The sequence below is a fragment of the Pristiophorus japonicus genome, chromosome 4 (genome assembly GCF_044704955.1).
Source record: "Pristiophorus japonicus isolate sPriJap1 chromosome 4, sPriJap1.hap1, whole genome shotgun sequence".
Lineage (NCBI taxonomy): Eukaryota > Metazoa > Chordata > Chondrichthyes > Pristiophoridae > Pristiophorus > Pristiophorus japonicus.
The window spans coordinates 186,985,671-187,011,708 of NC_091980.1; the positions used below are offsets into that span (position 1 = coordinate 186,985,671).

Below are 26,038 nucleotides of genomic sequence, written 5' to 3' on the forward strand. Positions count from 1 at the left end.
GAGAAAGCAGGAAAGGGGTACTGAGGTGAATGATCAGCCATGATCTTATTGAATGGTGGTGCAGGCTCGCAGGGCCGAATGGCCTATTCCTGCACCTATTTTCTATGTTTCTATAAATGTGGCAACAGGAAATAAAAGTTTTGTAATAGGAAGTGCATATAGATGTAAAAATTTTATTACTTTATATATTTCTAGTAATAAAACAAAGGCAGTAAATATTTTCCATTTAGATTAAAATGTAAGCATTTATTCAAAATAGATGACAGGAACATTCAAAAAACACATCCCTCCCTCACAACCAAACATTAAATGGGCTTAGAATATGCTTGTAATTTGATTTTAATGTCTAGTCTGCAAACATCTACAAAGACTTTGATCCTGTCTACTAACTTAACGAAGGATTCTTGCTAATTGCCTGAAAGTGGGGATACTCATTTCCAGTTTCTTTAATTGCCATTTTTGTCTACCAACACAGAATGGCAAACACATCTTTTTTCTGAGAAAGTGCTTCCAACAGAAACTTCCTGTTAATAACTCCATCATTCAATCTAAACACATTCAGGTTTTAATTACACTTTCCATATAAAAACAACTTGTTCTATTACAATTAAATGCCATTTTTATTCTAGAATAATGCTGGCAACATTAGTGCAAACAAGTAATCCTTGGCACAATACTGATCATTATCTCACTCATATTTGAATATACGAATTCAACTTGATCACTGCCTTTGTATTTACTACCATTTGGTTCAGCTCACATCACTGAGTAGAGTGATGTGAAGTACTCTTGAAACTGAAAATCATCCAATCCACTAACCACCGCCCATTAACGATTTAATTCCACTCGAGGGAGTGTTCAAAGGCTACAATAACTATGACTGGGAACTGCAGTCCAGATGAACAAATGCTTTTCAATTCACTATTGTATTTATATTCTAAAATTACTTTTCAGTTTGACTGAGGGGATGCTTGCTTAACAGGTCAATACATCACTTGGTGCAGTACTGAGTCGCAGAGTTCCGCAAGGTTCACGTTCTATTCCTGGTTTGTACAAAGCTACCTAAGCTCAACAGGGAAAGGGGGGGGGGGGGGGGGGCGGACATTACTATTACTGTCCATGAGTTATGGAAGGCAGAGCAGAACAAACACAAAACTAAAAGAACCCTGGTTGCAGCATCTGTTATCTATCCAGCTATTTCTGCTGGAAAATGTATTGTGCAGACTTTTGGTAGGAACAAGACCAGGCTCAGGTGTGACCTCCCTACACATCACCCCCACCCCACATGATCAAGGCAGCAGCAAACATTCACCGTCTAGTGTCACTTATAAAGAATGTCGATTTGGAAGCCATGACACCAAATCCCAACACGGGTTACCATTTTTAGGAGCAGAGGGGAGGAAAGAGGAAGACTAATATAATTCTGTAAAAGAAAATTAAACGTGTCATCATGAAAACAAACCAAGTGGTTTAGAATTACAATCAACAGTTTTCAAGCTTTAGTGCAATGTGAACTACACTACTAGGTATTGCTGCAGAAATATTTTGACACCACTGCTTTATTAAAGGAAAATAGCACCCCGTGCCCCAACAGTAATGTTATTTATGGTCACGAGTGCGAGTTTCAGAAGGTCTTGGATTGTCCTCCGTACACACAGTGCTTCACATGAAGTAATTAGTGTGCAATTTATTACAGAAGAATTGATTACACCAAATAACATGTTATGTAAAAAGTAATCTTGTTAAATTTGTAATTCACTTCAACATAGATGTAAACGTAAGAAGTCTTGAATCTTTTGCCAAGAATCCTGTTGAGCAGCGCAGTGTTTTATTGCCTCTCCTCCCAACAGCACTGGAGTTCCAAACAACCGGTCAATCATGGCAACACAAAATGGAGAACATGGAGGTTCAATACGATGCCCAGTTCCTGAGTAACTGAGTAGTTCATAGTTGTCTTTGCCATGTTCTTTCAGTCTTTTTATTGCTTCTTCAGCAAAGAGCTTGCTGTTCCAAATCTTGTCCTCTTCTCCGACCACAAACAAGATATGTCCCTCAGCTTTTTCTAACGGGATGATGCTGCCTTGGTTTGTGTTGGGGTTTTTAAGAGTTTCAGACATATCTAGAATTCCTGACTCCAAAACAATGATTCGATCTATATCAAAACACAGGCTGGAGAGTCGCATACCTTTATAATGCAAATCAGATATAGTGTTTGCATTACAGCCAGAGATACAAACGGATGCCACCACTTGCGGTATAAATGTGACCATTGATAGAGCCAAATCCGCACCTTTTGAAGACCCTACTACTCCAATACCAGGCCCCTTCACCTATAAAAATTAAAAATCTATTAGAGCATGATGCATTAAATCAACATAAATCCTGTACAGTTTCCTTCAGTCTGTATGTATCACTGCATAAAACAGCTAACATTCCCATCTGCGATGGAATCTGCGTTGGTCAATAAGTGACATGGCGAATTTTAGTTCCATATCAATCTTCACCCCACATTGGAAAGGATTAAAAGCAACATTCAATGATGCCCTAGTTTCCCCAAATCTAAGAAGCATCATGAAATGCAACATTCATTCTCAAAATCAAGTAACCCTCCTTGTGTTACCATTAGCAATGTGACATCATTCTGCTGTTTATTTGGGTTATCTTATGGATATATATCTGTGCCCATACACTTTGATATATCATAATATTGTGGTGACATGGTGTTGCAGTATGCTTGTGCACTGTGCCACAATTGGGCAACAATATTGATAATTAGCAGAGACCCGCAATATATTTCTTTATTGCAACTGTACTTGTTTAGACTGTTATCATCATCTTCGTCTATAGATTCAATGCCAATATCCTCCCTCCCTCTCTCTCCCACCCACCCCTTTCCTCTCTTTCGCTCTCTCACCCGCCGCTCCCGCCACATGCTCCCCTCAGCTCTGCAGCAATGCCCGGGGAGGCCCTGCCCCCCCCAGGCCCAGTCACATCCACTGCTGCTTCCTCATTGGAGCAGACCCAGCGTCAATCAAACTTTAAAAATTCGTGCCATTGCTCCCCCCTGGTTGGCTGCGAGGCCGGGTGGGCCCTGAATGCCCATGGGTTGGTGCAACTGTCACTCAGTCTCCCACATGCTCCCAGCCCCGCCCCAAGTCAGACAAAAACTATTATTATTATAGATTACGCATTGCAAGAGAGCAGCTGATAAGAAGCAGCACCGAGTGGAAGTGAGATGCCAGACCAGAGGAAGAGAAAATTGAGACACCAAACACAAACCAAGGCCTTAAATTTCACATTTAAAGTGGAATAATCCAAAATAATGACATCATCAAGAAATTGCAATACATTGACTGATGAAGTGAAATGCCATATTAGCAGTACAATTTATAACCTTCTGTGTTTGAATAGCTGTAATGCATTTTTTCTACTCTACTCTTAATTCAAAGTTAATGTTTAGTAGCATTATCTGTTAATTCAAATTTAAATTGTGCAAAATGTTTCCCATTGAAAATGTGTTGCTTAATTTGAACACCTTCATTTGAAACGCCAGCCCAAATGGGTCCTGACCAATGGAATCTTCTGTTTAATTCAAAAACAAGCAGGCCAGAGAAGCTTATCTTCCTGTGATGTCCAGCCTCACCTTACTGGCAAAGGCAAATTAATTTGCTAAAGAATTTGGCACTGCTTCTTTTTCAACATAGTGGATCCTCACATTACAACACTGATTCCGCTTCCAGAATAAATCATCAACTGTGACGTGCCTTGGGACAGCTTCATACCTCAGTACCCATCCGTCACTTACGAGACGGTACGTCCGTCCATACCGGCGGGTGCAGCGGGTCTCCTCCTCCTCCGCCTCCGCCTCCCCCTCCCCCTCCTCCCTCTGTACTGGCTTAAAACCTGTTACATCTCTAAGGTTTTCCAGTTCTGATGAAAGGGCATCGATGAAATGTTAACTTTGTTTCTCTCTTCACATATGGTGCCTGACCTGCTAAGCAATTCCAGCATTTTGTTTATATTACAGAGATCGTCTCCCAATTTAGCTCCATTCATGTCGGTTGGTCTCTAGGCAGTTTCTTGAGGGAAGAGCCTAGTCACTCAATTCAAATACAAACATGCTGTGTGATTTGTTCAGATATATATTTGATTAGCAGCTTTCCGAAATGATCAGGCAATTATTTAATTCTGTCTGGCTCAGTTTTTTCAGCTGATTCCTTTCTAAATCCTTGAACCTAGTTATCTAACTAGAACACCTAAAGAGCATTAGATTAGGCAGGCAACTTTTGTAGTTGGCAATAATATTAAAATGAACTAGATAAAAGAAGTAATTGTAATTATTGTTTTGCAATTTGTTTTCCACACGAGGAGTTCGCAAAGTGTACCAACTATTTCAGATCTTATGATATTGCTTTATTATTGGTTTGTTCTATTGCTACTTGATCAACTTGCTTAACTGTTATAGCCTAAAATAACATTGTGTAGTGTTATTTTGGTGCCTTTTAAAGACAAAGAGGATCCTGCGGAGGTAAGAAATTGAACCAGATACAGAAGTAATCTAAAAATGGATTCCCTCTTCATTATTCCAGGCCGCTACAATATTTAAACTAGCTCACAAGACAAGTATAATGACTTGAGAACATAGGAAACTGGGCTCACCTCCATGAGGAGGCAAAATATCTAGAGTAAAAAAATCCCAAGAACAGAACAAATGTTTATCAGTAATTTTATGAAGAAATATTACAAACGTGTCAATTAGGCAAATACATTTTCCACAACAGATTAATTCTGTAGGCTTCAATTGTGTGGGTGGAACTCACCTTTGGATATTTCTGTAGATAATTTACAGCCTCTTCAAAGTATTCTAAATGAAGATCTGTCATGGCCCTTGGTAGATCCTCAAAATCAAAGTAGGGGAGAGCAAGAGCAGCAAAGCCTCGGCTTGCAAGAAAACTGGCTCGGAACTCAGTCAAACCACCTTCGTCTCCAAAAAGGTCTATCACTCCAGGAAAAGGACCATCCCCTTAGGAAACAGCAAACAAGAACAAAAGAAATTCAGAACCAACCACTGTTGACAAATATAGGAAAAGGTTTTAAAAATGGGTCTGAAAATATCGCCACAGTGCCCCCTGCAGAGATCTTTTCTGTGATCAGATGTCAGATATAAATGAAGCCAGAATTTTGATTTATCTATGCTATCTCCCTCAACTACTCCTTGTGGTAGCAAGTTTCACTTTCTAATTACTTTCTGGGTAAAGCAGTTTCTCCTCAATTCCCTTTTGGATTTATTGGTATCTTATATTTATGGACCCTCGGTGTGGACTCCCCACAAGTGGAATTATTTTCTCTACGGCTACCCTACCAAATTCCTTTGTCATTATAAAGACATCAATCAGGTCAACCCTCAGCCTTCTTTTTTCTAGAGAAGAGACCCAGCTGTTCAGTCATTCTTGATAGGTATAACCTCAATCCTGGTATCATCCTTGTAAATCTTTTTTGCACTTTCTCCAGTGCCTCTATCGGCAGGATTTTGAGGTAAAAATAACAAGCGAGGCCAACAGCGCTCACCGTTATTTATGCACAAAGCCTCCGGCAATCGCACATGCTCAGTGAAACACAAAAATCTCAATGTTTCTGTCCGTGATGCACTGCGCTGCTGTAAGTTGCGTGAAAGTGGCATTTCGCATTTGGCTCTTCATTCAAAAGTATTGAATGGCATGGCATGAAGTCGCTGTACTGACATCGTAGACACGGACTAAATTCGCCACAAAAAGCTAACTCAAGTCATGGAAGTACCTTGAAAGAGTGGAATACATAATAAAGTTCAATTCTTTATTGCCGATTTTTTTTCCTGAGTTGTCAGTTTTTCTGTGATTTTAAATATGGACAGTAATAGATTTGCCCCATTCTGTAATATTACCAGGAATGTTCTGTCTTGGAATAAAATACCAACACTTCCTTGGGAGAACAGTACAGGCACTAAGCTCCAATTAAAACTTGGTTCTGGCAACTGCTCCAAATATTGTGAATTTACATAGAATTTACAGCACAGAAACAGACCATTTGGCCCAAGTGGTCTATGTCAGTATTTGTGCTTCACATGAGCATCCTCCCACCCGTATTCATCTGATGGTTAACCCCATCAACATATCATTCTATTCCTTTCTCCCTCATGTGCTTATCTAGCTTCCCCTTAAATGCATCTATGCTATTCGCCTCAATTATTCCATGTGGTAGCAAATTCCACATTCTATATTCTAATTTGAAAAACATCCATGCATAATTTCCTATTTTTGCACTGAGTAATTCTTCCAACTTTCTATTGTTACTCTTTCAATTTTCTATTCTTACTCTTTCCTCCATTTATAGTAATTTTTCAACTTAACCGTGCAGAACTGTGTAGTCAATTCTCTTTTCCTTGCATACCACACAATTATTGTATTATATAGTGCATTTTAAAGGAACTTGGTAGGTATTTTTGAATAATAAAAACAGTTCCACTGTCAGAGAGCAATTTTTTTGGAGCAACTAGTTTACTTTGGAGTATCTTAGAAATCGCAATTCTCAGCATTTCGTTTGCTCCATTTCTAGTGAGTTAGTTTAGTTTCGTTTTAGTTCAGTTTTTTTTTCCAAAAGGGAGTGTGTCCAGCCACTTAGGCCGGTTTTACAAGTTTAGGCAGCGAAAAATTACTCCAAGCTAACTTAGAATGGAGTAAGTGTCCATTTTTGTAAGTTCTGAAAAACCTTACCTAGAGTTAAGTTCAGTGCAGGCACAGCCAGAGACGGGGTGGGAAGCATTAAACACAAAGGACTAAAGCATTAAACACATCACTTAAAATAGCCTAAAACCTCTGGCGATGATATTTTGTCTTATATCTGCTGAGTGAGGACAGTTGTTTCTTTTTTTAAAAATAAATAAGCAAGTGTAGGCTCCCAGCTGAGGCAGACACATCCACATCAACTGGGGGGGGGGAGAAAGAGGGAAGTTAGAGGATTTTCCAAAGCACTAAACACCTTCACAACAATAAGAAGCATAAGTACATTTAAAGCACTAAGCACTAAACAAAGCAGTACGTTTAAAGTACCAAGCACTAAATGAAGCACAAAAAGTAAGAGGCAATTAATTAATAAAAAAATAGAAGGAACCCTGCACCTAAAGCACCAAAGTAATAAGCAACCAATCAATAACAAATAAAAAATAGAAGTCCTACCTTCATGTGAAGGGAAGGTGTTTTCTGTCAGTGTCAGTGCCTCTCTCTCTCTCCCCGCCTCCCCACCCATCTCTCTCCCTCCCTCCCTCCGTCTGTCTGTCTGTCTCTCCGTCTGTCTCTCTCTCTCTCTCTCTCTCTCTCTCTCCCCCTCTCCCTCTCTCCCTGTCTGTCTCTCCCTCCCTATCTGTCTGTCTCTCCCTCCATGTCTCCCTCCCCATGTCTCTCTCTCCCTCCCTCCCCCTCCATGTCTCTCTCCATCCCTCCACGTCTCTCTCTCTCTCTCTCTCTCTCCATCCATGTCTCTCTCTCTCTCCCTCCCCCTCCATCCATGTCTCTCTCTCCCTCCCCCTCCATCCATGTCTCTCTCTTCCTCCCTCCATGTCTCTCTCCCTCCCTCCCTCCCTCCATGTCTGTCTCTCCCTCCCTCCATGTCTCTCCCTCCCTCCATGTCTCGCCCTCCCTCCATGTCGCTCTCTCTCTGTCTCTCTCCCCATCTCCCTCCAGGTCTCCCTCCCTCCATGTCTCCCTCCCTCCCTCCATGTCTCTGTCACTCTCTCTCCCTCCCTCTCTCCCTCCCTCCATCCCTGACTGTGTCTGTCTCTCTCTCTCTCTCTCTCTCACGCCCTCCCTCCCTGACTGTCTCTCTCTCGCCCTCCCAGTACCACTCGCTCTCCCCTCCGTCTCGCTCGCTCTCCCCTCCCTGTCTCCCTCGCTCTCCCCTCCCTGCCTCCATGTCTCTCTCTCTCCCTCTCTCCATGTCTCTCCCTCTCCCTCTCTCCATGTCTCTCCCTCTCCCTCCATGTCTCTCTCTCTCTCCCTCCATGTCTCTCTCTCTCTGTCTCTTTCTGTCGCCCTCTCTCTCTCCCCCCCACTCCCTCCCGCGCCCTCGCTCCCTCCCTCTCGCGCCCTCCATCTCCCTCCCTCTCGCGCCCTCGCCCTCCATGTGTCTCTCTCTCTCTCACTCGCCCTCCATGTGTTTCTCTCTCTCTCTCGGCTTCCATGTGTCTCTCTCTCTCCCTCCATGTCTCTCTCTCTCGCCCTCCATGTCTCTCTCTCTCTCTCTCTCTCCATTCCTCCATGTCTCTCTCCATCATTCCATCTCTCTCTCTCTCTCTCGCTCTCTCGTCCTCCATGTGTTTCTCTCTCTCTCGCCCTCCATGTGTTTCTCTCTCTCTCGTTCCATGTCTCTCTCTCTCTCTCTCGCCCTCCATGTGTTTCTCTCTCTCTCGTTCCATGTCTCTCTCTCGCCCTCCATGTCTCTCTCTCTTTTTCTCTCGCCCTCCATGTCTCTCTCTCGCCCTCCATCTCTCTCTCTCGCCCTCTCTCTCGCCCTCCATCTCTCTCGCCCTCCATCTCTCTCGCCCTCTTCCTCTCCCGCCATCTCTCTCTCTCTCTCTCTGTCTCTTTCTCTTCCTCTCCCTCCATCTCTCTCTCTCTCTCTCTCTCTCCCTCTCCCTCCATCTCTCTCTCTCTCTCTCTCTCTCCCTCCCTCCATCTCTCTCTCTCTCTCTCTCTCTCTCTCTCCCTCCCTCCATGTGTCTCTCTCTCTCTCCCTCCCTCCATGTGTCTCTCTCGCTCTCTCTCTCGCCCTCCATGTGTCTCTCTCGCTCTCGCCCTCCATGTGTCTCTCTCGCTCTCGCCCTCCATGTGTCTCTCTCGCTCTCGCCCTCCATGTGTCTCTCTCGCTCTCGCCCTCCATGTGTCTCTCTCGCTCTCGCCCTCCATGTGTCTCTCTCGCTCTCGCCCTCCATGTGTCTCTCTCGCTCTCGCCCTCCATGTGTCTCTCTCGCTCTCGCCCTCCATGTGTCTCTCTCGCTCTCGCCCTCCATGTGTCTCTCTCGCTCTCGCCCTCCATGTGTCTCTCTCGCTCTCGCCCTCCATGTGTCTCTCTCGCTCTCGCCCTCCATGTGTCTCTCTCGCTCTCGCCCTCCATGTGTCTCGCTCGCTCTCGCCCTCCATGTGTCTCTCTCGCTCTCGCCCTCCATGTGTCTCTCTCGCTCTCGCCCTCCATGTGTCTCGCTCGCTCTCGCCCTCCATGTGTCTCGCTCGCTCTCGCCCTCCATGTGTCTCGCTCGCTCTCGCCCTCCATGTCTCGCTCGCTCTCGCCCTCCATGTCTCGCTCGCTCTCGCCCTCCATGTCTCTCTCTCGCCCTCCATGTCTCTCTCTCGCCCTCCATGTCTCTCTCTCTCTCTCTCTCTCTCTCTCGCCCTCCATGTCTCTCTCTCTCTCTCTCGCCCTCCATGTCTCTCGCCCTCCATGTCTCTCTCGCTCTCGCCCTCCATGTCTCTCGCCCTCCATGTCTCTCTCGCTCTCGCCCTCCATGTCTCTCTCTCTCTCTCGCCCTCCATGTCTCTCTCGCTCTCGCCCTCCATGTCTCTCTCGCTCTCGCCCTCCATGTCTCTCTCGCTCTCGCCCTCCATGTCTCTCTCGCTCTCGCCCTCCATGTCTCTCTCGCTCTCGCCCTCCATGTCTCTCTCGCTCTCTCTCGCCCTCCATGTCTCTCTCGCTCTCTCTCGCCCTCCATGTCTCTCTCGCTCTCTCTCGCCCTCCATGTCTCTCTCGCTCTCTCTCGCCCTCCATGTCTCTCTCGCTCTCTCTCGCCCTCCATGTCTCTCTCTCTCTCTCTCTCTCTCTCTCTCGCCCTCCATGTCTCTCTCTCTCTCTCTCTCTCTCGCCCTCCATGTCTCTCTCTCTCTCTCTCTCTCTCTCGCCCTCCATATCTCTCTCTCTCTCTCTCTCTCTCGCCCTCCATGTCTCTCTCTCTCTCTCTCTCTCTCGCCCTCCATGTCTCTCTCTCTCCTCTCGCCCTCCATGTCTCTCTCTTCTCGCCCTCCATGTCTCTCTCGCTCTCGCCCTCCATGTCTCTCTCTGCTCTCGCCCTCCATGTCTCTCTCGCTCTCGCCCTCCATGTCTCTCTCTCGCTCTCGCCCTCCATGTCTCTCTCGCTCTCGCCCTCCATGTCTCTCTCGCTCTCGCCCTCCATGTCTCTCTCGCTCTCGCCCTCCATGTCTCTCTCGCTCTCGCCCTCCATGTCTCTCTCGCTCTCGCCCTCCATGTCTCTCTCGCTCTCGCCCTCCATGTCTCTCTCGCTCTCGCCCTCCATGTCTCTCTCGCTCTCGCCCTCCATGTCTCTCTCGCTCTCGCCCTCCATGTCTCTCTCCGCTCTCTCTCGCTCGCCCTCCATGTCTCTCTCGCTCTCGCCCTCCATGTCTCTCTCGCTCTCGCCCTCCCATGTCTCTCTCGCTCTCGCCCTCCATGTCTCCTCTCTCCCTCTCTCTCTCTCTCGCCCTCCATTGTCTCGCTCGCTCTCCCTCCCACCCTCCGCCCCTCCATGTCTCTCTCCTCGCTCTCGCCATGTCTCTCTCGCTCTCGCCCTCCATGTCTCTCTCGCTCTCGCCCTCCATGTCTCTCTCGCTCTCGCCCTCCATGTCTCTCTCGCTCTCGCCCTCCATGTCTCTCTCGCTCTCGCCCTCCATGTCTCTCTCGCTCTCGCCCTCCATGTCTCTCTCGCTCTCGCCCTCCATGTCTCTCTCGCTCTCGCCCTCCATGTCTCTCTCGCTCTCGCCCTCCATGTCTCTCTCGCTCTCGCCCTCCATGTCTCTCTCGCTCTCGCCCTCCATGTCTCTCTCGCTCTCGCCCTCCATGTCTCTCTCTCTCTCTTTGTCCTCCATGCCTCTCTCTCTCTCTCTCTCTCTCTTTGTCCTCCATGTCTCTCTCTCTCTCTCTCTTGTCCTCCATGTCTCTCTCTCTCTCTCTCTCTCGTTCTCCATGTCTCTCTCTCTCTCTCTCTCTCTCTCTCGTCCTCCATGCCTCTCTCTCTCTCTCTCTCTCGTCCGCCATGTCTCTCTCTCTCTCTCTCTCGTCCGCCATGTCTCTCTCTCTCTCTCGTCTTCCATGTCTCTCTCTCTCGTCCTCTTCCATGTCTCTCTCTCTCGTCCTCTTCCATGTCTCTCTCTCTCGTCCTCTTCCATGTCTCTCTCTCTCTCGTCCTCTTCCATGTCTCTCTCTCTCTCGTCCTCTTCCATGTCTCTCTCTCTCGTCCTCTTCCATGTCTCTCTCTCTCGTCCTCTTCCATGTCTCTCTCTCTCGTCCTCTTCCATGTCTCTCTCTCTCGTCCTCTTCCATGTCTCTCTCTCTCGTCCTCTTCCATGTCTCTCTCTCTCGTCCTCTTCCATGTCTCTCTCTCTCGTCCTCTTCCATGTCTCTCTCTCTCGTCCTCTTCCATGTCTCTCTCTCTCGTCCTCTTCCATGTCTCTCTCTCTCGTCCTCTTCCATGTCTCTCTCTCTCGTCCTCTTCCATGTCTCTCTCTCTCGTCTCTTCCTCTTCCATGTCTCTCTCTCTCGTCCTCTTCCATGTCTCTCTCTCTCGTCCTCTTCCATGTCTCTCTCTCTCGTCCTCTTCCATGTCTCTCTCTCTCGTCCTCTTCCATGTCTCTCTCTCTCGTCCTCTTCCATGTCTCTCTCTCTCGTCCTCTTCCATGTCTCTCTCTCTCGTCCTCTTCCATGTCTCTCTCTCTCGTCCTCTTCCATGTCTCTCTCTCTCGTCCTCTTCCATGTCTCTCTCTCTCGTCCTCTTCCATGTCTCTCTCTCTCGTCCTCTTCCATGTCTCTCTCTCTCGTCCTCTTCCATGTCTCTCTCTCTCGTCCTCTTCCATGTCTCTCTCTCTCGTCCTCTTCCATGTCTCTCTCTCTCGTCCTCTTCCATGTCTCTCTCTCTCGTCCTCTTCCATGTCTCTCTCTCTCGTCCTCTTCCATGTCTCTCTCTCTCGTCCTCTTCCATGTCTCTCTCTCTCGTCCTCTTCCATGTCTCTCTCTCTCGTCCTCTTCCATGTCCCTCTCTCTCGTCCTCTTCCATGTCTCTCTCTCTCGTCCTCTTCCATGTCTCTCTCTCTCGTCCTCTTCCATGTCTCTCTCTCTCTCTCTCTCTCTCTCGTCCTCCTATGTCTCTCTCTCTCTCTCTCTCTCTCTCTCGTCCTCCTATGTCTCTCTCTCTCTCTCTCTCTCTCTCGTCCTCCATGTCTCTCTCTCCATGTCTTTCTCTCTCTCTCTCTCTCTCTCTCTCTCGTCCTCCATGTCTCTCTCTCTCTCTCTCTCGTCCTCCATGTCTCTCTCTCTCTCTCTCGTTCTCCATGTCTCTCTCTCTCTCTCGTCCTCCATGTCTCTCTCTCTCTCTCTCTCGCGTCCTCCATGTCTCTCTCTCTCTCGTCCTCCATGTGTCTCTCTCTCTCTCGTCCTCCATGTGTCTCTCTCTCTCTCGTCCTCCATGTGTCTCTCTCTCTCTCGTCCTCCATGTGTCTCTCTCTCTCTCGTCCTCCATGTGTCTCTCTCTCTCTCGTCCTCCATGTGTCTCTCTCTCTCTCGTCCTCCATGTCTCTCTCTCTCTCTCTCGTCCTCCATGTCTCTCTCGTCCTCCATGTGTGTCTCTCTCTCTCTCTCTCTCGTCCTCCATGTCTCTCTCACTCTCTCTCTCGTCCTCCATGTCTCTCTCACTCTCTCTCTCTCTCGTCCTCCATGTCTCTGTCTCTCTCTCTCTCGTCCTCCATGTCTCTCTCTCTCTCTCCCTCCATGTCTCTCTCTCTCTCTCCCTCCATGTCTCTCTCTCTCTCTCTCTCTCGCCCTCCATGTCTCTCTCTCTCTCTCTCGCCCTCCATGTCTCTCTCTCTCTCTCGCCCTCCATGTCTCTCTCTCTCTCGCCCTCCATGTCTCTCTCGCCCTCCATGTCTCTCTCGCCCTCCAGCCCTCCATGTCTCTCTCTCTCTCCCCATGTCTCCCTCTCTCACTCTCTCTCTCGCCCTCCATGTCTCTCTCTCTCACTCTCTCTCTCGCCCTCCATGTCTCTCTCTCTCACTCTCTCTCTCGCCCTCCATTTCTCTCTCTCTCTCTCTCGCCCTCCATGTCTCTCTCTCTCTCTCTCTCTCTCTCGCCCTCCATGTCTCTCTCTCTCTCTCTCTCTCGCCCTCCATGTCTCTCTCTCTCTCTCTCTCTCTCTCTCTCTCGCCCTCCATGTCTCTCTCTCTCTCTCTCTCTCTCTCTCTCGCCCTCCATGTCTCTCTCTCTCTCTCTCTCTCTCTCGCCCTCCATGTCTCTCTCTCTCTCTCTCTCTCTCTCGCCCTCCATGTCTCTCTCTCTCTCTCTCTCTCTCTCGCCCTCCATGTCTCTCTCTCTCTCTCTCTCTCTCTCTCTCCATGTCTCTCTCTCTCTCTCTCTCTCGCCCTCCATGTCTCTCTCTCTCTCTCGCCCTCTCTCTCGCCCTCCATGTCTCTCTCTCTCTCTCGCCCTCCATGTCTCTCTCTCTCTCTCTCTCTCTCTCTCTCTCGCCCTCCATGTCTCTCTCTCTCTCTCTCTCTCTCTCTCCCTCCATGTCTCTTTCTCTCTCTCCCTCCATGTCTCTCTCTCTCTCTCGCCCTCCATGTCTCTCTCTCTCTCGCCCTCCATGTCTCTCTCTCTCTCGCCCTCCATGTCTCTCTCTCTCTCGCCCTCCATGTCTCTCTCTCTCTCTCTCTCTCTCGCCCTCCATGTCTCTCTCTCTCTCCCTCCATGTCTCTCTCTCTCTCTCTCGCCCTCCATGTCTCTCTCTCTCTCTCTCGCCCTCCATGTCTCTCTCTCTCTCTCCCTCCATGTCTCTCTCTCTCTCTCTCGCCCTCCATGTCTCTCTCTCTCTCTCTCTCGCCCTCCATGTCTCTCTCTCTCTCTCTCGCCCTCCATGTCTCTCTCTCTCTCTCTCGCCCTCCATGTCTCTCTCTCTCTCTCGCCCTCCATGTCTCTCTCTCTCTCTCGCCCTCCATGTCTCTCTCTCTCTCTCGCCCTCCATGTCTCTCTCTCTCTCTCGCCCTCCATGTCTCTCTCTCTCTCTCGCCCTCCATGTCTCTCTCTCTCTCTCGCCCTCCATGTCTCTCTCTCTCTCTCGCCCTCCATGTCTCTCTCTCTCTCTCTCTCTCTCTCGCCCTCCATGTCTCTCTCTCTCGCCCTCCATGTCTCTCTCTCTCTCTCTCGCCCTCCATGTCTCTCTCGCCCTCCATGTCTCTCTCTCTCTCTCGCCCTCCATGTCTCTCTCTCTCGCCCTCCATGTCTCTCTCTCTCTCTCGCCCTCCATGTCTCTCTCTCTCGCCCTCCATGTCTCTCTCTCTCGCCCTCCATGTCTCTCTCTCTCGCCCTCCATGTCTCTCTCTCTCTCTCTCGCCCTCCATGTCTCTCTCTCTCTCCCTCCATGTCTCTCTCTCTCTCCCTCCATGTCTCTCTCTCGCTCTCTCTCTCACGCTCTCTCTCTCACCCTCCATGTCTCTCTCTCGCCCTCCATGTCTCTCTCTCGCTCTCTCTCTCGCCCTCCATGTCTCTCTCTCGCTCTCTCTCTCGCCCTCCATGTCTCTCTCTCTCTCTCTCTCTCGCCCTCCATGTCTCTCTCTCGCTCTCTCTCTCGCCCTCCATGTCTCTCTCTCTCGCCCTCCATGTCTCTCTCTCTCTCTCGCCCTCCATGTCTCTCTCTCTCTCTCTCGCCCTCCATGTCTCTCTCTCTCTCTCGCCCTCCATGTCTCTCTCTCTCTCCCTCCATGTCTCTCTCTCTCTCTCTCGCCCTCCATGTCTCTCTCTCTCTCTCGCCCTCCATGTCTCTCTCTCTCTCTCTCTCTCTCTCTCTCTCTCTCTCTCTCGCCCTCCATGTCTCTCTCTCTCTCTCTCGCCCTCCATGTCTCTCTCTCTCTCTCGCCCTCCATGTCTCTCTCTCTCTCTCGCCCTCCATGTCTCTCTCTCTCTCTCTCGCCCTCCATGTCTCTCTCTCTCTCTCTCCATGTCTCTCTCTCTTTCGCCCTCCATGTCTCTCTCTCGCCCTCCTCCATGTCTCTCTCTCTCGCTCTCGCCCTCCATGTCTCTCTCTCTCTCTCTCCCTCCATGTCTCTCTCTCTCTCTCGCCCTCCATGTCTCTCTCTCTCTCTCGCCCTCCATGTCTCTCTCTCTCTCTCGCCCTCCATGTCTCTCTCTCTCTCTGCCCTCCATGTCTCTCTCCTCGCCCTCCATGTCTCTCTCTCTCTCGCCCTCCCATGTCTCTCTCTCTCTCTCGCCCTCCATGTCTCTCTCTCTCTCGCCCTCCATGTCTCTCTCTCTCTCTCTCGCCCTCCATGTCTCTCTCTCTCTCGCCCTCCATGTCTCTCTCTCTCTCTCGCTCCCTCCATGTCTCTCTCTCTCTCTCCCTCCATGTCTCTCTCTCTCTCTCTCGCCCTCCATGTCTCTCTCTCTCTCTCGCCCTCCATGTCTCTCTCTCTCTCTCGCCCTCCATGTCTCTCTCTCTCTCTCTCTCGCCCTCCATGTCTCTCTCTCTCTCTCGCCCTCCATGTCTCTCTCTCTCTCTCTCCGCCCTCCATGTCTCTCTCTCTCTGCCCTCGCCCTCCATTTCTCTCTCTCTCTTTCGCCCTCCATGTCTCTCTCTCTCTCTCGCCCTCCATGTCTCTTCTCTCTCTCTCGCCCTCCATGTCTCTCTCTCTCTCGCCCTCCATGTCTTTCTCTCGCCCCTCCATGTCCTCTCTCTCTCTCTCGCCTCCATGTCTCTCTCTCTCTCTCTCTCGCCCTCCATGTCTCTCTCTCTCGCTCTCTCTCTCTCGCCCTCCATGTCTCTCTCTCTCGCCCTCCATGTCTTTCTCTCGTCCTCCATGTCTTTCTTTCTCCCCCCGACGTCTCTCTCTCTCTTTCTTTCTCCCCCCATCGTCCCTCTCTCTCTCTCTCTTTCTTTCTTTCTCCCCCCACCGACGTGTCTCTCTCGCTCTCTCTTTTTCTCCCCCCGACGTCTCTCTCTCTCTCTTTCTTTCTTTCTCCCCCCACCGACGTGTCTCTCTCGCTCTCTCTTTTTCTCCCCCCGACGTGTCTCTCGCTCTCTTTCTTTCTTTCTCCCCCCCGACGTCTCTCTCTCTCTTTCTTTCTTTCTTTCTTTCTCCCGCCCCCACCCCCCCCGACGTCTCTCTCTCTTTCCTTATTCCTCCGACGTCTCTCTCTCTCTCTCTTTTCTTTCTCTCCCCCTCTTTCTTTCTCTCCCCCGACGTGTGTCTCTCTTTCTTTCTTTCTCCCCGACGTCTCTCTCTCTCTCTCTTTTTTCTTTCTCCCCCCAGACGTGTCTCTCTCTCGCTCTCTCTCTCTCTTTCTTTCTTTCTCCCCCCCCGACGTCTCTTTCTCTCTTTCTTTCTCCCCCGACGTCTCTCTCTCTCAGTTTCTCTTTCTCCCCCCCGACGTCTCTCTCTCTCTTTCTTTCTCGCTCCCTCCACGACTCCCCGTCTCTCTCTCACCCTCCCTGCCTCCCCGTCTCTCTCTCTCGCCCTCCCTGCCTCTCTCTCGCCGTCCCTGTCTCTCTCTCGCCGTCCCTGTCTGTCTCTCCCTCCCTCCCTCCCTTTCTTTGTTTCTGACAGTGAGGGGTGCAGGGAGAGGGGGGCGCAGAGGGAGGAGGGGCTAAACAGGGAGGGAGCTGGGCTGAACAGAAGGCGGAACACGGGGGGGGGGGGGGGGGTACGGAAGCTGAACGGGGGGGGAGGCATAGAGTTTTACGGAGGGAACTACAGAGCTTAGGGCCTTGGCAGTTAAAGGCATGGCTGTCAAGTGGGATGCAATGAAAATTGGGGATGTTAAGGAGGCCAGAATTGGAGGAGTGCAGATATCTCGGAGGGTTGCAGGGCTGGAGGAGGTTACAGAAATAGGGAGGGATGAGGCCATGGAGGGATTTGAACACAAGCCGTAATGCAGATCCATCTCCACGTGAAATATGTCACTGTCATTGTAAAGTGTAACTTAATTTAAAGTAAATTTAATGTTGTCAAAAATGCTGCTTTGGCTATACGAAATATTAAAAAAATTTAAAACAAATTTTGCTCAGCAAATATTGGTAAAACCCAAAATGTTACTGCTCTTTATTCTGAGGTGTGTTCGCTTTCAGATAAACGACTGGCATACAGCAGAAATAAGGAAAACTACAACAGTTTCCCTGTAGTATTAAACTCTGAACTAGTAACCCAGTATGCGGTCTGGATTGATTTTGAACTCTTCAATTGAAGGGCAGTTTTTTTTCCTGTTTGTTTCCCCCAACCATACAACTTTTAATCAAAGGGGCTGATAAATAACCCCATGCTGCTCTTAATCTGGCTGCTAGGAGGTATGCAAGAATGCTTCTACTATCTCTTGCCAGACAGACTAATTGAAGTATGATCATGAATCCTTCAATCTAGCAGTCTGTGACACAGCATAAAGAACTCGCACACTGCAACAACCAGGAATTTTTGCACCCGACACAATTTCAGAGGCACAGTACCTGACTTTACACAAACTCAATTACATTCACTCTTCTCCTCAGCACCCACCCATAGACAACATTCAGATGGGTCAGACGATTCTACAGTAAAAAATATTCTCACACACAAGTCATTATAGTCAGCCTTTTAATTACAAGATTTTACAGTAAAATAATAACCAGCTGTGAAATATTTAAAATATCACAAATACAGCGCCATCAGATAAACTCACCCAAACACTTACCAGAGTCAGTACCAGAGATTTAACTGTAATGATGAGCTTATACCAGCTTAAGAAAATGAAAACTATTTCTCAGTTCGATTCATACAACGCGGTAGCGGGCCTGCAGAGCGTCGGGCTGTGAGGAGCAATTGCACATGCGCGCACATTCTAGCACGCATATACAGGGGTCCCGGCACTGTTTTCAGCGCCGGGACTTTGCTCCGCCCCCCCACCTCTTGTGCTGCGCTACGCTTAGGCCGAAGACGTTCTGAGGAGCTCGGAGAATTAGATGGTAATTTTTCTGCGCCCTTTTTATTCTAGAAAGTTGACGCACCTTATGGAGGTGCTTCGTTTTTACAGGGGGCGGAAACTTGGGCCCTATATCTCTGACGACTGGAATTTGCTTTCTAAACCACTTGGTCCCCGATAGCTCGCCCTACTTTCAAACATCTCCTGAAACCTACCTCTTCGATTATGCGATTAGCTTCACCCGCCTTCTCTCCTCTTTATGAATTGCTCTGAGGTATTCTTTTACACCAGGAGTGCTTTATGAATGCAAATTGTTGTTAACACACAAGGATATGCGAGAACCAGCAAAAGTATACATATATACACATTTATTGCTCACACTGAGTTAAATGTCAACCTGTGCATCCACTTGGGACACACGGATTCTGGGATGATCCCTGACCGGCTCTTGGCCAAGCAGACTTTACTGAAACACACTCTGGTCAATGATGAATATAAGTTTTTGTATTGTTATGTACCCAAGGTTATATGCTCTAACTGGAAGAGTGTTATTAAATTTGACCGGGATATCCATTTCCATTCCTTCGTCATTGCTAGGTCAATATCCTGAAATTCCTTACCCAACAACATTGTGGGAGAAGCATCACCAATCGAAGTGTAGCAGTTCAAGGCGGCCCACCAAAACTATCACCGTTTAACTCAGCGCAAGCAATAAATGTATATATTCACATACATAAAAATAAATATCCGAAAAGACATGAAAATACAACAATCAGCTCGTTATCACAAACCAACTTTGGTGTTATGGGTTGTAAAGTTCAGAATCATAGAAATTTACAGCACAGAAGGAGGTCATTAGACCATCTTGTATGCGCCGGTTGAAAAAGCTACCCAGCCTAATCCCACTTTCCAGCTCTTGGGGCTCAAGTTTTGGCTTGAGTTGCTCCTATTTTTTTGGAGTAACTAGTTTAGAATAGAGCATCTTAGAAATTGCAATTCTTGGCATTTAGTTTGCTCCAGTTCTAGTGAGTTAGAATAGTTCCATTTTAGAACAGATTTTTTTCCAAAAGGGAGCGTGTCCAGCCATTTACACCTGTTTTGCAAGTTTAGGCAGCGAAACCTTACTCCAAACTAACTTAGAATGAAGCAAATGTAGATTTTTGTACGCTCAGAAAAACCTTGCCTACATTTATAAATCAGGCGTAGGGAACGAAAGATGGGCGGGGGAGAAGGGAACTTTACAAACATTAACCATTTCACTTTTACAAATAAAGAGCCATCATCAATAATAAATCAATAAACCAATAAATCAATCAAAAAATTAATTTAAAAAAAATGTAAAAAACCTAAATAAAAAATTAAGTTTCTACTCACCGACTGCAACACCGGGAGCCCTCCAACAGCGTGCTGGGTCGCCGCCCCCCCCCCCCCAGTGTGTGTCTCTGCCTCTGTCAGTGTGTCTCTCTGTGTTTCTGACAGGGGAGGGGGCGGAAGGGGGAGGCTGAATGGGCCCCGCCGACGAGAGGAAGCCGGGCCGAAGACTTCAGGCGTGGCCCGACCCCAGCAAAATGCCGGGCGGGCGGGCCCCACCAACGACGCAGATGCCTGGCCAGGCCGCTGAAGACTTCGGGCGGGTCCCGTCCCCAGCAAGATGCCGGGTGGGCGGCCCCCCCCCACCCCACCCCCCTCCCCCCTTCCCTCCCCTCCCCTCCCCACCACCACCTCCCCTCCCCACCACCACCTCCCCTCCCCACCACCACCTCCCCTCCCCACCACCACCTCCCCTCCCTACAGAGCAGTAGTGATTCCCGCCCTCCTATATGGCTCAGAGATGTGGACTATATACAGTAGACACCCCAAAGCGCCGGAGAAGTACCACCAGCGCTGCCTCCGCAAGATCCTGCAAATCCACTGGGAGAATAGACACACCAACGTCAGTGCTCTCGCTCAGGCCAACATCCCCAGCATCGAAGCACTAACCACTCGACCAGCTCCTTTGGGCAGGCCACATCCTCCGCATGCCCAACACGATACTCTCCAAGCGCTCTACTCGGAACTCCTACACGGCAAGTGAGCCACAGGTGGGCAGAGGAAACGTTTCAAGGACACCCTCAAAGCCTCCATGATAAAGTGCAACATCCCCTCCGGCACCTGGGAATCCCTGGCCCAAGACCGCCCTCATCGGAGGAAGAGCATCCAGGAGGGCGCTGAGCACCTCGAGTCTCATCGCCGAGAGCATGCAGAAACCAAACACAGACAGCAGAAAGAGCGTGCGGCAAACCAGACTCCCCACCCACCCTTTCCTTTCACCACCGTCTGCCCCACCTGTTAGAGACTGTAATTCCCGCATTGGACTGTACAGTCACCTGAGAACTCACTTTTAGAGTGGAAGCAAATCTTCCTCGATTTCGAGGGACTGCCTATGATGATGATGAAGAAATGTGATGAGCATTTCTGCATCGACCACCCTTTCAGGCAGTGAGTTCCAGATCCCCAACCCACAAGGGCAAAAAAGTTCTCCTCAATTCCTTCCCCAATTACTTTAAATCTATGCCCCCTGGTTATTGGCATCTCTGCTAAAGGAAACAGGCCCTTCCTAACCACTATCTAGGAATCTCAATTTTATACACCTCAATCAAGTCTCTCCTCAGCTTCCTCTGTTCCAAAGAAAACAACTACAGCTTATCTAATCTTTCCTCAGCTAAAATTCTCCAGTCCTGGCAACAGCCTTGTAAATCTCATCTGTACCCTCCCTAGTGCAGTCACATCTTTCCTGTAATGTGGTGACCAGTACTCTAGCTGTGACCCAACTAGTGTTTTATGCAGTTCAAGCATAACCTCATTGCTCTTATATTCTATATCTTAGCTAATAACGGAAAGTATCCCTTATGCCTTCTTAAGCACCTTATCTACCTGTCCTGCTACTTTCAAGGATTTGTGAACATGCACACCAAGGTCCCTCTGTTTCTCTATACTTCTCAGTATTCTACCATTTATTTTGTATTCCCTTGCCTTGTTAGCCCTCCCCAAATACAAAAATTGAGAAGTGTGAAGTAATGCATCATCTTCAAACTTCTTAACCATGCCCTCTACATTGAAGTTTAAATCGTTGATGTACACCATAAAAAGCAAGGGACCTGATACTGAGCCCTGCAGAACCCCAGTGTAAACAGCTTTTCAGTCAAAAAACATCTGTCGACATTACCCTTTGCTTCCTGCCATTCAGCCAATTTTGGATCTAACTTGCCATTTTCCCTTGGATCCCATGGGCTTTTACTTTTCTGACCAGTCTGCCATGTGGGACCTTGTCAAAAGCCTTGCTAAAATCCATGTCGACTGCATCAAATGCACGACCCTCATCAAACCTCTTTGTTAGCTCCTCAATGAATTGAATCAACTTAGTCAGACACGACCTTCCCATAACAAATCCATGCTGACTGTCCTCGAATAATCTGTGGCTTTTATAGTGACGATTAATACTGTACCTCAGAATTTTTTTCCAACAATTTGCCCACCACCAAGGTTAGGCTAACTGGCCTGTAATTACTCGGTCTATCCCGTTCTCTTTTTTTAAACAATGCTACAACATTAGCAATCCTCCAGCACCACAGCTGCGGCCAGAGAGGATTGAAAAATGATGGTCGGAGCCTCTGCTATTTACTTCCTTGCTTCCGTTATCAGCCTGGGATACATTTCATCCGGGCCTGGCGATTTATCATAAAAATTTGCAGCATGAAAGAACGTCATTTCGGCCCATTGTGTCCGCGCCGGCTGACCAAGAGCTATCCAGCCTAATCCCACTTTCCAGCTCTTGGTCCGACCCTTTCAGGCAGTGAGTTCCAGACCCCCACTACCCTTTGGGCATCAAAATTTCCCCTCATAATCTCCTCTAAACCTCCCCCCAAATTACTTTAAATCTATGTCCCTGGTTGTTGACCAATCTGCCAAGGGAAACAGGTTCTTCCAATCTATTCTATCCAGGCCCCTTATAATTTTATACACCTCAATCAAGTCTCCCCTCAGTCTCCTCTGTTCCAAAGAAAACAGACCCAAAATTCTCCAGTCCAGGCAACATTCTTGTAAATCTCCTCTGCACCCTTTCCAGTGCAATCACTATTTCTTGTAATGTGGTGACCAGAACTGCACACAGTACTCCAACTGCAGCCTAACCAATGTTTTATACAGTTCAAGCATAACCTCCTTGCTTTTGTATTCCATGCATCAACTAATAAAAGGCAAATATTCCATATGCCTTCTTAACCACCTTATCTACCTGGTCTGCTACCTTTAGGGATCTGTGGACCTGCACTCCAAGGTCCCTCCCTTTGTTCCTCTACACTTTTCAGTGTCGTACCATTTAATGTGTATTCCCTTGCCTTGTTAGACCTCCCCAAATGCATTACCTCACACTTATCCGGATTGAATTCCATTTGCCACTGTTCCGCCCACCTGACCAGTACATTGATATCTTCCTGCAATCTGCAGCTTTCTTCTTTATCAGCCACACGGCCTATTTTAGTGTCATCTGCAAACTTCTTAATCATACCCCCAACATTCAAGTCCAAGTCATTGATATATACCACAAAAAACAAGGGACCCAGCACTGAGCTGTGCGGAACCCCACTGGATACAGCCTTCCAGTCACAAAAACACCCATCAACAATTACCCTTTGCTTTCTGCCTCTGAGCCAATTTTGGATCAAACTTGCCACTTTGCCCTGGATCCCATCGCTTTTACTTTCGTGACCAGTCTGCCATGTGGGACCTTATCAAAAGCTTTGCTAAAATCCATATACACTACATCATACGCGCTGTCCTCATCGACCCTCCTGGTTACCTCCTCCTCAAAGACGCTAAACCCTTTAATACTTCCTCTTTCACTATGTTTATCTCATCTACTATTTCACTCTCCTCTTCCTTAACTACAATGCCTGAATCGTCCCTCTCTTTTGAGAAGGCAGACGCAAAGTATTTATTAAGAACCATATCCATGTCTTCCGCCTACATGCACAGGTTACCTTTTTAGTCTCGAATGGGCCCTACTCGTCCTTTAGTTTTAGTCATCCTCTTGATATAATTATAAAACATCTTTGGGTTTTCCTTGATTATACTTGCCAAAAAAATTTCATGCCCTCTGTTTGCTTTGACCCCTGCACTTTCTATACTCCTCTAGGCTTTCTGCAATATTTAGCTCTCTATGTCTGACAATAGCTTCCCTTTTATACCCCTTGACATCCAGGGGGCTCGAGATTTGGCAGTCGCATCCTTTTTCTTTGTGGGAACATATATCCTCTGAACCCTCACCATCTCCTCCTTGAATGCCTTCCACTGATTTCCCTTCTGGTAACTGTTTCCAGTCCACTTTTGTTAAATCAGTGGTAACATTAAAAAACACTTGAGCAATTGCTATTTTGTTAGGCGAGAGCAAAGCAAGAGGAAATGCCACTTTTGTGATACCAACAGGATTTTAAAAAGTTTTTCAGACTTTTTTTTTACAAAATGACATCCCTTTAACACTTCTCCAACTCAGATCGTTTATTTAGCAACATAGAAACTCGCTTAAAAAATGCAACATTACCAGTGCTGCAACACCCGAGATCTCTGCTCACCTGGAGGTAGAAACAAGCTGCCCCTAATCCCACCTTCCCTCAGCCTGATCCAGCGGACTCCGGGACTGCTATACCACCTCTCGATCTTCTGCTTGGCCAGGAGCCGGCCGGAGATCATGCCGGAAGCCGTGTGCCCCGAGTGGATGCACAGGTCGATGTGCATGGGGCTGCCGGTCAGGTCGGTCTTGGTGAGCTTCTGGTAGGGCGGCTCCATGCAGGCGGGCGAGAGTGTCCAGAGAAGCCCCATGGGCACCACGCCCAGGTAGTCTCCGCCCAGGGAGGGCGAGCGGCTGACGTCCAGCAACCCTTGGCCGTCAGCCCGGTAGTGGGCGCACGAGTCGAAGAAGTGTCCGTGCTCGCTCAGCACCTGGGCTCGCAGCGTGACCTCCTGGTGCGGGGACAGGCCCGCCGCGCCGATACACACGCTGTCGTCCGCCAGGCTCTTGCACGGGCGGACCGAGAGCCGGACCCGGGACTCTCCGCTGCTGCAACTCCTCCTCCCCGGGCGTACCGAGAAACCCTTGGCCGGTAAAGGCCAGCAGCAAGCCCTTGGCAGCCGGAGCGCCGCCCGGCCCAGCATCATTGCAGCAACCAATCGCTCTGAAAGCTCAGGCTGACCTTTACTCCGCACGTCTGCTAACCACGTGGCTGCAGCTCCAGAAAACAAACAAACTGAGACCCAATGGCTGGGCCAAGGAGAGGCCTGCAAGTGATGACAGGAGGAGTTTCTGTTAGATTTATTTTTGTCTTTGTTGCACTGATCCTTTTTAATATTTCTAAGAACTTCAACTCCCATCCAATGTAATAGAAAAAGTTTTTTTTTTAAACTTGATTTTTTTTTTAGGGGAGGGGTGGAGGAAGAGATGAAGATTGGTTCGAGAGGGTGAATGAAATTATGGGACATGGTAAAATGGGATTGGGGATCGATATTTGATACCATACTGCTTGAGGAGAGGCCATATCCTTCAGCTGATATCAATAGAACAGCCTCACTGGAAGGATAGCGATGCTGATTTGTTATATTATCATGCTTCTACTCTAATCTTGCACCTAATTGGGGTGGAGGAGAGGGGCTTTGTCAGGAGAATGAGAGAAGAGGAGGATGCGGAGAACAAAGGGGTCGTGAGACAAATGGGTATGATCTGATAGCCATTACAGAAATGTGGTTGCAAGGTGACCAGGACTGGGAATTAAATTTCAGGAGTATTTGACAATATGGAAGGACAGACAGAAAGTGTTATACTCATAATAAATGGTCAGACCGAGTGTGTAATGAGCAAGTGTGACCGTATTTCCAGAGTGCAGGTACCTCGTGGGTGGACTGCTCATATAGTGTACTCCCAAGGGATGCTGGGATGCCTTGGGACTCCCAACAGGTAGGCCCTCTGGTGGTCAGGTGTAATGCAGGTTACAAGGGGTTAAATACATAACATCACTCCCCCGTGAATTCAACAGTACACTTATTTACAGGGTGAGATGATCTGGGGCTTTGTGCTCCCTTGTCGATCGTCTCGGTACAAATATTGGTGTGGGTGGGTTGGTCAATTCTTCATTGGGCTGTTGGGCAATCAGCCTTGCCGGGCTGCTGGGGATGATGAATTCTGTTTTGTGGTCAACTGTTTGAATTCTGTTTTGTGGTCAACTGTGATGTCAGTTGCCATTTGTGTGTGTGTTGGAAGGTCAAAGTTGGTGGTGTCCTCTTCAAGTTGTGCGTAGCTGTTGGTGAACCGCAGTTTAATTTGGTCCAAATGTTTTCTGTGCGTTTGTCCATTGGTCAGTTTGACCTGAAACACCCTACTCCCCTCTTTGGTTGTGACCGTGCCAGGGAGCCATTTGGGACCACATCCATAATTGAGCACAAACACAGGATCATTGATCTCAATATCGTGTGACAAGTTTGCACGGTCATGGTACACACTCTGTTGCTGCCGCTTGTCCTCTACGTGATTATGTAGATCAGCTGGACCAGAGAGAGCCTTGTTTTAAGCGCCTTTTTCATGAGCAGCTCGGCTGGGGGAATCCCTGTGAATGAGTGGGGTCTGGTGTGGTAGCTGAAACATAGAAACATAGAAACATAGAAAATAGGTGCAGGAGTCGAACTTTCGGCCCCTCGAGCCTGCACCACCATTCAATAAGATCATGGCAGATCATTCCCTCAGTAACCCCTTCCTGCTTTCTCTCCATACTCCTTGATCCCTTTAGCCGTAAGGGCCATATCTAACTCCCTCTTGAATATATCCAATGAACTGGCATCAACAACTCTCTGCGGTAGGGAATTCCACAGGTTAACAACTCTCTGAGTGAAGAAGTTTCTCCTCATCTCAGTCCTAAATGGGTTACCTCTTATCCTTAGACTGTGACCCCTGGTTCTGGACTTCCCCATCATCGGGAGCATTCTTCCTGCATCTAACCTGTCCAGTCCCGTCAGAATCTTATAAGTTTCTATGAGATCCCCTCTCATCCTTCTAAACTCCAGTATATAAAGG

At 48.4% G+C, this 26,038-nt stretch overlaps 1 protein-coding gene across 1 annotated transcript; it reads right to left on the reverse strand.

Annotated features, from left to right (window-relative positions):
• Positions 1-225: 225 nt before the first annotated feature.
• On the reverse strand, positions 226-24,883 carry LOC139262271 (acyl-coenzyme A thioesterase 5-like). The gene is made up of 4 exons (XM_070877415.1): positions 24,862-24,883; positions 23,553-24,255; positions 4,821-5,023; positions 226-2,330 (listed from the first exon to the last, which is right to left on the reverse strand). The coding sequence occupies exons 2-4, from the start codon at positions 24,133-24,135 to the stop codon at positions 1,761-1,763; spliced, it is 1,356 nt and encodes a 451-aa protein (XP_070733516.1). The 5' UTR covers positions 24,136-24,255; positions 24,862-24,883; the 3' UTR covers positions 226-1,760.
• Between the last annotated feature and the right edge of the window lie 1,155 nt (positions 24,884-26,038).